This window comes from Colobus angolensis, unplaced genomic scaffold, assembly GCF_000951035.1.
Source record: "Colobus angolensis palliatus isolate OR3802 unplaced genomic scaffold, Cang.pa_1.0 Scaffold197, whole genome shotgun sequence".
Lineage (NCBI taxonomy): Eukaryota > Metazoa > Chordata > Mammalia > Primates > Cercopithecidae > Colobus > Colobus angolensis.
The window spans coordinates 2,406,320-2,418,719 of record NW_012115121.1 but is presented as its reverse complement, the minus strand read 5'-3'; the positions used below and the strand labels follow the sequence as shown (position 1 = coordinate 2,418,719).

The 12,400-nt window shown below is 40.2% G+C and overlaps 1 protein-coding gene across 1 annotated transcript in view; it reads right to left on the bottom strand.

Moving 5' to 3' along the window:
* Nucleotides 1-524: 524 nt before the first annotated feature.
* Nucleotides 525-12,400, bottom strand: part of HAO1 (hydroxyacid oxidase (glycolate oxidase) 1) — a 60,076-nt gene continuing 48,200 nt past the window's right edge. Inside the window, exons 6-8 of the mRNA XM_011941005.1 lie at nt 3,263-3,421; nt 3,080-3,149; nt 525-1,206 (exon numbers count right to left, since the gene is read on the bottom strand). Of these exons, the coding sequence (XP_011796395.1) occupies nt 1,136-1,206; nt 3,080-3,149; nt 3,263-3,421 (300 nt within the window). The 3' untranslated portion in view covers nt 525-1,135. The remainder of the gene's footprint in view (nt 1,207-3,079; nt 3,150-3,262; nt 3,422-12,400) is intronic.

Sequence of the window (12,400 nt, the reverse complement as noted above, 5' to 3'; positions counted from 1 at the left end):
TGAGAGCCTAGCATCATACATTGTTCCATCTCCTGCCACCTCCCCATGTCTGCTAAGTGAGTTCTTGGTTGCTGGCTTAGGCACTCTGCTTAGTATTTTTGCCCTTCGGCCCCAGCAGGGTTCTGGGCATGGGCACAGGTAAGATCAAGGCAAGTTACAAGGCAATACCCCAGGCACCTGCAAGGCTCTACTACTTGCAATGTGGGTATCCCCAATCCCAAGGAAGCATGACATGAAACAGCAAATGTCTCCATGACAGCTTAAGAGAAAAACTGTGGAAGGAAGGAAAAGTTTTTTGTCTTGCTTTTTGAACAAGGGGCCCCATTTTAATGTGGCATAGTCCTCACACATTATGTAGCAACCCTTGCACATGGCTATCAATGGTAAAGAATCAAAAGAGTAAAGAAAGGGAAGTAGGAGGTACAGGAGAACCAATGAGGTATGCAGAAAGGAAACGAGGAGATAATTAGGGTTCAGAAAATAAAACTAAAATTTCATATTGTTACAAATGGACTAGATATATTCTTCCCAAAAATGCTTTATTTCTCTCTGATTAAGAAGTAACATACATCCTAAAACATTTGGATATATTCAGACACTAAAGATGTGATTGGAAAGCTGCATTCAAAGAAGTATCACCAGTTACTGCCACCCATTCCAATTCTATCCAGGGCTACCTTCTCAATGTTGTAAATCAGGCATTTCCAACACTTTGAACCTGAGCTTACAATTTAAGAACCACTGTTTTAAAGACATCTAAACAGAATACAGGTTAATAAACAATGAGATCATTATCTTTTCACCTTAGTGTTTGCTACCTCCAATTTTACTGAAGGATACAGCACTTTAGCCTGCCAGAGGATGACGTTGTCTAAACACATTTTCAATGTTTTCTTTTTAACAGTTAATATATTTCCAGGATGAAAGTCCATTTCTTTCTAAAAGGTTCCTAGGACACCCATTGAAAAGTCAAAAGCAATGAACTAAAAGGGATTGCTATTTTGTTGGAAAAGAACGACACCCTTTGTATTGAAGTGGGGAATTACAGACTGTGGTCACCCTCTGCACAGTGTCTCTTTGTCAAGTAATACACGCTGAAAAAAAAATAATACAGATGGGAAAATATTGTGCACTGTCAGATCTTGGAAACGGCCAAAGGATTTTTCCTCACCAATGTCTTGTCGATGACTTTCACATTCTGGCACCCTGAAAAAATAATGCATACATTTAATATGAACTGAATGCAATAATAATCAGGCAGGTAATCGTTTTCCCAAGGAATGTAAAATTTGACAAATGTAAGGTTTATGATTCAAGGTAGGCTTGCCAAATCTTATGTGGCATGAGACCATTTTTTATTACCTAAACAGTCCTTAACACAAAATGACTGGCACATATTTTTATTAACACAAAGAGTATATTCTTTCTGCCACATTTAATAGAGAGTCAGTGACTGAAAGCTCTCTTTTAGGATATGTCTGTAGCAAATTAAAATGCGTAGTGAGGATTCACAGAATGCCATTCTTCTTGTTGAGGCTCTGTCTGCAGACTGAGTACAGTAGTGAGTAGACCATTTATCTGGGGAGTTCTATCTATGGGGACAATCCAGATCATATGGATTACAGAAAAGGAAATCCTCTTTACCTTCAAACATGGGGTAGCTGATAATTAACTCCCGGCCATTCTTTCTAGCTACAGGTTCTTTCTGAGCCAAATTTGAAATAGTCACTATTAATATTTTAATGCTTATTTATTTATTTATTCATTCATTCATTCATTCAGCAAATATGTATTGTTTGTGTGCCAGGCACTGCTCTACGCACTGAAAATACTGCAGTCAAGACAACAAAGCCCCCTGCCCCGTGCATCTTATGTTCTAAAGGGGAAGCAGACAATATATAACACATATAATTTTAAAAGGAAATTCTATGATAGATGATATATAGGAAACAATAGGTGCTATGGAAAAAGCATGAAATAAAACTGGAAAAGAAAACTGAAAGTTGAATAGATTGGTGGAGGATAAATTGCTATGTTAAACACAGTAATCAGGATAGGCACCTTTAAGCAAGTGTAATTTATATGAACACACGAAAGATGAGAGGAAGTTTTTCATGTAACTATCTGGAGGAAGAGCATCCAGGCAGAGGGAACAATCATTGCAAATACCCCAAGGCTAAAACATATCTCGCACAGTCAAGGGACATCATGGAGGCAAATGTCACATGGGTAGAATAAGTAAGGGTGACATTATTAGAAGTTGGGATCAGAAAGATGATGGGAGTCAAACCATATGAGGCCTTGTAAACCACTATAAGGACTTTGGCATTTACTCTGAGTAAACCAAGAGCCATTGGGGGTTTTCTGATCAGAAAAGTAAGATGATCTCAATTAATGTTTAAAAGAACCGTTCTGGCTGCCATGATCAGAATAGACTGGGAGAGGGGAGGTACGTGAGGACAGACCTGCCCACTCGCAATGTCCACGGGATGAGACACAATGATGGCTCCAGCCAGGGCAGTGGCAGTGGAGATGACAGGGAGGTCAGAATCTGATTATATTTTGAAGATCGAGCCCCTGTGAGTAAGAAGGTGTGAGAGAAAAGAAGAGGCAAGAATGACTGAAGATTTTTGGACTCAGCAACTGAAACTATGGGATTAACATGAACTGATGGAGAAACTGCAGGTGGAGCAGGTTTAGTGTGGAAAGTTAGCAGCTTAGTTTTGGACAGGTAAGAGTTTGGGATGCCACTTAGACGTCCAAAGGGAGCTGTTGACTATCCAGGTAGATATATGTGTTCATGTGTTATGAGATGAGGAAGAGTATGATGTTGCAACCACCTTTAAGTAGTCGTACTCACCAAAATATTCTTAATAAAGCTGTGAAATATTGAGGTTAAGTAATTACTAGAGACTATGCACCTGCAGAGTTCCTCAAAACTGTAGATATGGAGTCAACGTCAAATTTAACATACTCAATGATCCCACACTCTTCTCTTTCAAATTCACTTCTCTCCACCAAGGACCCTGACTTAAAGATCATAAAAGAAAAGAAAGTTGTAAACAAGAATGAGTCTTACCACTCAAAGCCATGGCCAACCTGAATTCTTCCGTTAGTATCTCAAGGACATCTTGAACACCTTTCTCCCCCTAACCGAGTGAAAAAAATACAGAACTATTGTGTAAATCAGTCTGACTTGTTTTATTCATTTGTTTTCCTGTCAAATTGTCTATTTTATATATTTCTTTCTTTGTCCAATTACCTGGAAAGCTAAGCCCCAAATGATTGGTCTCCCCACAAACACAGCCTTGGCGCCAAGAGCCAGAGCTTTCAGAACATCAGTGCCTTTCCGCACACCCCCATCCAGGAAGACTTCCACCTTCCCTTCCACGGCCTCCACAATTTCTGGCAGAACATCAATCTGGGGAAAGAAAAGTTCAATAATGTGACTCTATTAACACTGAATTGTCATTCAACTCCACCTCCAAAAGCCATGGACACATCCAGCTAGGGCTTAGAGTGAAAGAAGCCAAGTAGGTTTGGGGTCAATGGTAAAATTATTTCCTCCTGAAAGAAGAGAGATACAAATGCTAGTAACTAAAACACCAGCTAAATTTGGAAATGAGTAGCTTATTTTTCTTTTAAAGTGCAGGTTTGCTTTTTTTCTGTTTCTTATATTCAAAGATTGTCATCAAAAAATTATAAACATAAAACACTTGATCTTCCATAACTTTTTTTGTTTTGTTTTTGAGACAGGGTCTTGCTCTGTCACCCAGGCTGGAGTGCAGTTTCATGATCTTGGCTCACTGCAGCCTCCATATTGAGAGTTCAAGTGAGTCTCCTGCCTCAGTCTCCCAAGTAGCTAGAATTACAGGTGCCCACCACCATGCCTGGCTAATTTTTGTATTTTTAGTAGAGATGGGGTTTCATCATGTTGGCCAGACTGATCTCGAACTCCTGACCTCAAGTGATCTGCCTGCCTCAGCCTCCCAAAGTGCTAGAATTATAAAATGTATAAAAGTAAATGAAGTATTTTATTGACATAAATTATTCTGAACATTACTCATTGCAAGTCAATTGTTAAAATTCATGCTCCGATAATAGTGCAAGCAGTGTGTAAAATGCAAATGCAACTAATAATAAAACAACTTAGTCTCTTATTTTCTCATCCAACATATTTTGCATCCAACTGTATATTAAAGAACACTCTGTGAAAACATTTTTCTTGCTGTTAAGGAATATGACCACTTGCACCATGAAGATCTTGGTCTTGATTGGCAATTGGTGATGATGGACATAGGTTGGCATCAAAGTGCACTTGCCTGCACCTTAGCCTTGGCCACTTTGGCTGATAACATGTGAGCAGAGCTGGCAGAATGTCATTTCTGAGCATAGGCCTTAAGCAACCTCATGTATTCCCACTTACTTTTTTGCACCTTGTCATTTGCCATGAGAAGACCATCCACCAGGTATTATTTCCCCTTCATCTTTGGCCCTAGGATAAATATTCAGGAAGCAGAGCCAGCACAGTCAAGCCCAGCTGGAGCTGACAATTGGATACCAGTCACCTAGCTAGTACCAAGCCTAGATCGGTAGACACTAGTCAACACAAACTTTCATGGAAATAAGTGATTGCTGATTTAAATCACTGAGTTTGGGATTGTTCATTTTATAGTGTCACATGGCAGTAGTTAAATAATACAATTGGTTACTTTAATGTGAATCTGCATTTGAGAATGAAAACAATTTACAAGGTGAGCTAGAGGTCGAAATCTGTAGAAATCACCCACATTCATCCCAAAATGTAAAAATCTAAATTAAGTACAGTTCCTATTTAAAATGTATGCTGAGGAAGCTGCCATACACTCAAGTCCACCTTTTCCAGAAATAATTGTGCTGAAATCACTCAGAGGTTATCCCATTTCTACCCTAAAATTTTAGAGGCTAAACTTAAAGAGAGTTTTATGTATGAGGCTGAAGACCAAATAGGGCTACAGATTGGAAGGAAGTGAAGGTAACTCTTGGCATGTGGCCCCTAAATGTTTGGCAGGTAATGTGATTTTCCTCTTTTCCTTTTGGCTTTTCTGCCTTGCCAAACATGCTTTGGATCTATTTACATATGTCCCTCTTCCTATACATAGTCCCCTTTTTGCATTCAGGCAAGTTACATCAACATATAAATGCTACAATTTCCAAGCGATGATGCAAGCTATAATTAAGCATATTTCCCCATTTGAAACCAGAACCAAAGAAAAATATTAGCTAGCTTGGGTTCAATACACATTTTCAAAGTCAGTCAAATCAAGTGTGTTTAGGTAATTTCCAATGCCTACCCTGGCCTAAAAGTAAACTAATAAAGATATTTAAAAATGCGAATCCTGGGTTAAAAAACGGAGCCCAGATTGGTGTTTCATGTGTCTGTGAACAGCAATGTTCCATCTATTGCTAGGCATTTCAATCCTCCCCTTTTTCTTTCAATAGCTGCAGTTTTTACTAGGTGTATATTACACAAAATAATTCTGATCAAACAGATTAGATAAATAAATACAGTAGACAGACTCACTATGTTATGGCCCTGTTTATGTTTCCTTCTTTTCAGCTTTCTATACATCTGTGAGATCATTCATTTTAGCTTTTTCCTTAGTACTTCTTCGGGCAAGTAATTGTGGGCTTAACTCCACTGGAGTTAATCTCCAGTAAAATATGGTAAGATCCCTGTATACTGTTACTCATTCATCCCTCTATTTGCTGTTTTGTCAAACACTTTATAAAGGACCTGGTATATTTAAGGCACTAATGTCAGGCAGAGTAGGGGATGCAGAAAGAAATCCACAGGGATCTGACTGGCAAAGAGAATCCTCTTTCTCATTTGTGTTCGAGTCACACACTTCCAGAATGCTCCCTGCACAACTTGCTCCCCCAACCCCTCCCCCAAACACAACTTCTACTGGCAAGGAGCTCTCACCTTTCCATCTTCCTATTGCATCCATTGTTATACTCTTGATTTCTGACATTTCAGGTATGGAAACCTTTGTTCAAATCAAAATAGTTGAAAATAAACAAAAGCAGATGGGACCGGAGGTGCTTAGTTAAACGCAAAGGAGACAGCCTCCAAGTCACCGCCCATAACCTAAGCACACTTACAAAATCACTGGTCCGTCTACATTTTGCTGATTGTTTGCAACTGCAAAAATGGCTGCAATGATTTCCTCTTCATCTTCATCTCCTTGCAACATTATGGGACAGAGGGAAAGGAAGGAGGGTTCTGTTCCCCCACACCTTAGATCTGAATTGAACTTGTGATTTGCTTTCACCAGTGGAATATGAGAGAAGTGACAGGATGTCCATTCTAAGCCTAGATCTCAGGAGGCCTTGCATGCTTACACTTACTCTCTAGGAGACCTGCCACTTCATGAGAATGCTGGAAGATGTGAGACAATGCAGAGCCATCCCTGCAGCGCTCATCCTATGCCAGCCTCCTAGTAGGCCTGGTAGCTGGCCACGGACACATGTGACTGAGTCCAGCCAAGACCAGAGAAACACTCAGCAGATCTCAACACAAATTGCCAACCCACAAAATTGTAGAATGTAATAATGATGATTGTGATTTATCCAGTAAGTTTCAGAGTGACTTGTTATGCAGCAAAAGTCAGCTGATACATTAAATGTTTCTCCAAGATGGAATTGCACGGACTGTTTATGTAGAAGAAAATTTAAATCTCTTGTAGTACTTCACAGAACATCCCCAAGAACTTAACAACCCAGATGCTTATTCTATAGAAATATTTTGTTGTTGATAATTTTCACTGTGAAAGAAAGTCGTATTTCTAAGCTTGAAGTAGTTTGTGTCCAGATAGCATCAAAATGAAAATGCAAAATTGAAAAAAAATGCTCTTAGGATTCAAATATTCCAGAGAATCTTAATTTGAGAAGATCTAATGCTATGTATTTTAGAAATCAATTTGATTCCATCCTGTTATTCTCTAATTACTTCAAAGCCAATCTGGATCACATTATAACCATGAGGTGATAAGTGCATTTTTAATACGATCTTATTTTTTAGTTTTTCTGGGGTGTAGCAGAGGTCTGATAACTCTTCTCAGAAGCAACATATTAAGATGAACTGAAGTTAAATTACTGTTCTAGGACTCCTAGTGATATTAAGTATTTCTCCATATAAGCAAATTCTGTGATTTATATTAGCCTGGTGCAAAAGTAATTGCAGTTTTTGCCATTAAAAGTAATGGTGAAATGACTTTTGCATCAACCTAGCAGAAATGTAGAATTCATATTGTTGTCCACTTTCTTTTTGTAAGCAACACAATACTGTGAAGATGTTTGGGCTAAAAGTCTCAGTGACTTACTCACTCAGCTCTTATCCCCTAAGAAAGGTGAGACAAGACTCCATTTCAGTGCTCTTCCCATGACATCATGCTGCCTCCGTGGCTCTGACTTATGACATAACAAAATCTGCAGTACAGCAAGTTCTTCTGTGCAAGTACTGAGACCTGGACACCACAGCCTCCCCCAAGCCTTTTGCCGCTCACCGCAAAACCCACACACTGAGAGAACTTTGTACTGTGCCATACACCGAATCCTTTCTCACATTTTTTTCATCATTATGAGCTTTAAATTTGCTCTAAAGTGTGAGGCAAAACTGAAGCAAGTATCTCCTCTCATGTATATGACATGCAAAGAGGAGGGTTATGGTTTGTTTTGTTTTGTTTTTGAGATGGAGTCTTGCTCTTGCTGCCCAGGCTGTAGTATGATGGTGCAATCTTGGCTCACTGCAACCTCCGTCTCCCAGGTTCAAGTAATTCTCCTGCCTCAGCCTCCCAAGTAGCTGGGATTACTGGTGCCCGCCACCACACCTGGCTACTTTTTGTATTTTTAGTAGAAGCAGAGTTTCACCATGTTGGCCAGACTTGTCTCAAACTCCTGACCTCAGGTGATCTGCCCGCCTCGGCCACCCAAAGTGCTGGGATTACAGGCATGAGCCACCGCACCCAGCTGGTTATTGGTTTTTGTTTGTTTTGTTTTTAATTTTAATTTTTTATTTTATTTTCCATAAGTTATTGGGGTACAGGTGGTATCTGGTTACATCAGTAAGTTCTTTAGTAGTGATTTTTGAGATTTTGGTGCACCCACCACCTGAGCAGTATACACCGCACCATATTTGTTGTCTTTTATCCCTTGCCCACTCCCCCACTCTTTCCCCCAAGTCCTCAATGTCCATTATATCATTCTTATGCCTTTGCGACCTCATAGCTTAGCTCCCACATATCAGTGAGAACATACGATGTTTTCCATTCCTGAGTTACTTCACTTTGAATAATAGTCTCTAATGTCATCCAGGTCACTGCAAATGCTGTTAATTCATTCCTTTTATGACTGAGTAGTATTCCATAATATACATGTACCATGGTTTCTTTGTCCAGTCATTGATTGATGGGCATTTGGGTTGGTTCCACGATTTTGCAATTGTGAATTGTGCTTCTATAAACAGGCCTGCGCAAGTATCTTTTTCGAACAATGACTTATTTTCCTCTGGGTAGATACCCAGTAGTGGGATTGCTGGATCAAATGGTAGTTCTACTTTTAGTTCTTTAAGGAATCTCCGTGTGGTTTTCCATAGTGTCTGTACTAGTTTACATTCCCACCAGCATTGTAGAAGTATTCTCTAATCACTGCATCCACACCAACACCTACTGTTTTTTGATTTTTTGATTATGGTCATTCTTGCAGGAGTAAGGTGGTATTGCATTGTGGTTTTGATTTGCATTTCCCTGATCATTAGTGATGCTGAGCATTTTTTCCTATGTTTGTTGGCCATTTGTATATCTTCTTTTGAGAATTGTCTATTCTTGTTCTTAGCCCACTTTTTGATCAAATTGTTTGTTTTTTTCTTACTTATTTGTTCGAGTTCGTTGTAGATTCTGTATATTAGTTTTTTATCAGATGTATAGATTGTAAAGATTTTCTCCCATTCCATGGATTGTCTGTTTGCTCTGCTGACTATTCATTTTGCTGTGCAATAAGCTCTTTAGTTTAATTAACTCCCAGCTACTTCTCTTTGTTTTTATTGCATTTGCTTTTGGGTTCTTGGTCATGAAATCCTTCCCTAAGCCAATGTCTAGAAGGGTTTTTCCAATGTTATCTTCCAGAATTTTTATAGTTCCAGGTCTTAGGTTCAGTTATTGTTTTTTAAAAAACAGTCTCAGGGAACACAACTCAAAAACCCTTCTAGATGTGTCCATATTCTCTCAGCGAGAAGGAAACAAGCAACACCATTTGGCTATTTTTCCCTTAAAATCTAGTTAGATTTGATTTCAGTAGATTTATATTTTATTTTTAGAAAACAGTTTGGCCCACCCACTAAGTCTGCATATCCATATACAAGTAAGTCATAAATCTGAGAAAAAGCCTTGTGCTGTGACCAATCTCTCCACCCTACAAGGAGGAGGTCTTCACTTTCCACCTCTGTTTACCTGCAGCCACCATTTAATATCACCGAAAATGGTGTGTCTCTGGGAGCAAAACTGAGTTGCAAAGAGCTGACAACTTCCAGTTTCATTACTTTTCATCTTTTGTGTGTTTGTTTTGTTTTTTTGAGACAGAGCCTCACTCTGTCGCCCAGGCTTGAGTGCAGTGGCATGGATCTCGGCTCACTGAAACCTCCACCTCCCTGGTTCAAGCAATTCTCCTGCCTCAGCCTCTCAAGTAGCTGGGATTACAGGTGTACACCACCATGCCCAGCTAATTTTTGCATTTTTAGTAGAGACGGAGTTTCACACATTGGCCAGGCTGCTCTTGAAATCCTAGCCTTGAGTGATCCCCTTGCCTTGGGTTCCCAAAGTGCTGGGATTACAGGTGTGAGCCACCACTTGACCGTATAATCCTACAATGTACAAAGACTTGCTTGGTTCCTACCATTAGTGCTTTAGGAAAAACTCAGTGCAAAATGCACACCCAATATTCCCTGCCATCATTTACTCCGCCATCACAGTCACACAATTGGTCTACGAATGTCACTAAATCAACCTGCTAGTGCAATGAAACAACAGACCACTACTAGTTGGCTAAAGTATTTGTTCTACTCTTCTTCTGTGGATAAATTCAAATGGTCATCTCAATTCCAACCATCTATATAATCACTACCACTGAAGGGGTCCGATTAAAGGGAAAATATTTATAAAAGCATCCAGTTCTGAGAGAGGTGGTGGTCTGGAAAGTTGACCCACATTACTTAGTAAATATAGCTAGCTAGCTAGCTAGCTAGCTAGCTAGATAGATAGATAGATAGGAAATATATATATATATATATTTAGTAAATATATTCAGATATATACAGTTTTGTTATATGATGCAGTTACTTTTCCTATGTAAATCAAATTATAAAACATTACAGTTTAAAGGTTTAAATTTTAAAAGATGAAACCAAGGTAGGGAGCAGAAAGCAATTCCCTCTGTCCCTCTGCAGTTCAGGCCCTCCTTGTCTCTTTCCTTGGCTATGGTAATTATAAAGGCCACCTCACTGGCCTTTCTGCTTCTTGTCATGACAAAATCCACTTTGTAAGACTCATTGCTGCTAAGCCAAGGCTCTTCTAGTGCACACCCAATGACTCATAATAGTCAAGGATCTCCTTCCTTATCTATCCAGGCAGATGCGTTTCCCAGAACTCTCCCACTCCCACTGAAACTGCCTTTGCAAAAATTATAACTGAGAAAATTATGTCAGTGAAAGAGATCTCACCTAACTGACGCCATCTTGATTCTAACTGCCAAGCTTTCCTTGTTCATTCCTGAGTGTAGGCCAAACTAACTTTGGGAGAAACTTAGTTCATACTTTAATTTTGAAACAAAGATGATAACAGCCCTTTCCCAAAGCAAACTCCCTTCCTGCCTGGTGACTAGGTTGCCTTTGCAGGACTAACCAATTAGTCACAAGAATAGAAATTATGGTTTAGGAGTCATGCAGCTGTAGGCTGCAAGATTCCAAACCTCCCCAAATTGCTCCTGGGGATAGCATCACCATTGTAAAACCGAAAATCAATGCCTGAGGTATTTTGCAGACCCTGTACCTGGATCAGTTGGCACCACCCAGACTGATAAACTGGCTCATCTGGTGGTGTGGCCTCCAACGAAGAATGGGCACAGAGCAAGAGGACAATTCGACTCTCTGTGATTTTATCTCCGACCTGAACAATCAGCACTCCCCACTTTCCGACTCCCTCCCCACCAAATTATCCTTAAAAACCCTGAACCCCAGGTTTTCAGAGGGACTGATTTTAGTAATAATAAAACTCCAGGCTCCCAGTACAGCTGGCTCTGCGTGAATTAAACTCTTCCTCTATTGCAATTCCCCTGTCTTGATAAATCGGCTCTGTCTATACGGTGGACAAGGAGAGCCGGTTGGGCGGTTACAGCATCAGACACTGCAAACAAGATGGATTATTTAGTATTCCCTGAGCACATCTCACTCTTTGCCATTTTACACTTAGGCTTATCACACTGCAAAGAGGGGGCCACATGGGGCCAGAGCAGAAGCAAAAAGTATCTGCAACATCATTGCCCCATCTACAAGAGGCTTGGCCAGATCCCCACAAGTGGACAGCATGTAAGGGAACCGCTTGATAGCACCCCACCAGTGGCTCCTGGCCCCCATTCTGGATCACGGATCCATAAAATCCACCCCAGGAAATGTGTCCATCTCCATGGCTTTGCATCCATTTCTGGACTCCCAGTCCCTGATCTTAAAATCTGCTCTAAGAGTCTGTCGGTTTTCATGGTTTTAGGATCTTCAGGTTCTAATTGCTCTTCAATACAGGTCCATTCAGTCCCACACCTTTCAGGCCAGTTTGGTTCACTTTTATACCTAGATTTTGGATTCTGATTTGCCTACTGCAGTGCATAAAAACCAAAGATGCACGCTGGAATCTCCTGAGAGCTTTAAAAAAATACTAGCGCCTATACACTCCCAAGCCCCAACCAGAGATTCTGATAAATAGACCTGGGGAGCAGATCAGGAGTCTTTAAAGTTCCCAGATGATTCCAATATGCAGCCAAGGTGGTTCACAACCCAGCCAGAGTAGCCTACTTACCAGCTCACTTCCCCTTGCCTGGGCCTAAGCTTTTTTTCTCCTTTTCCCAACTCGCCACTGTTTCTCTGCAGCTTTTCAACCGCCACTCCACAGGAAATTGCAATATGTCCCTCCTCCTGAATTCTTGTCTCAGTTGTACCGATGATCTCAGATTCTAACACAGCCTTTGAATTCCCACAGTTCTCTGCTAGTTCAAGTCTTTGGACATTCATGGCATAATCCTTTCTTTCACACTCCAGTTTACATACTTATTGGTGTATCTGTGAATTCCAGAATAATCCTTGCCCACAAATGGCTTA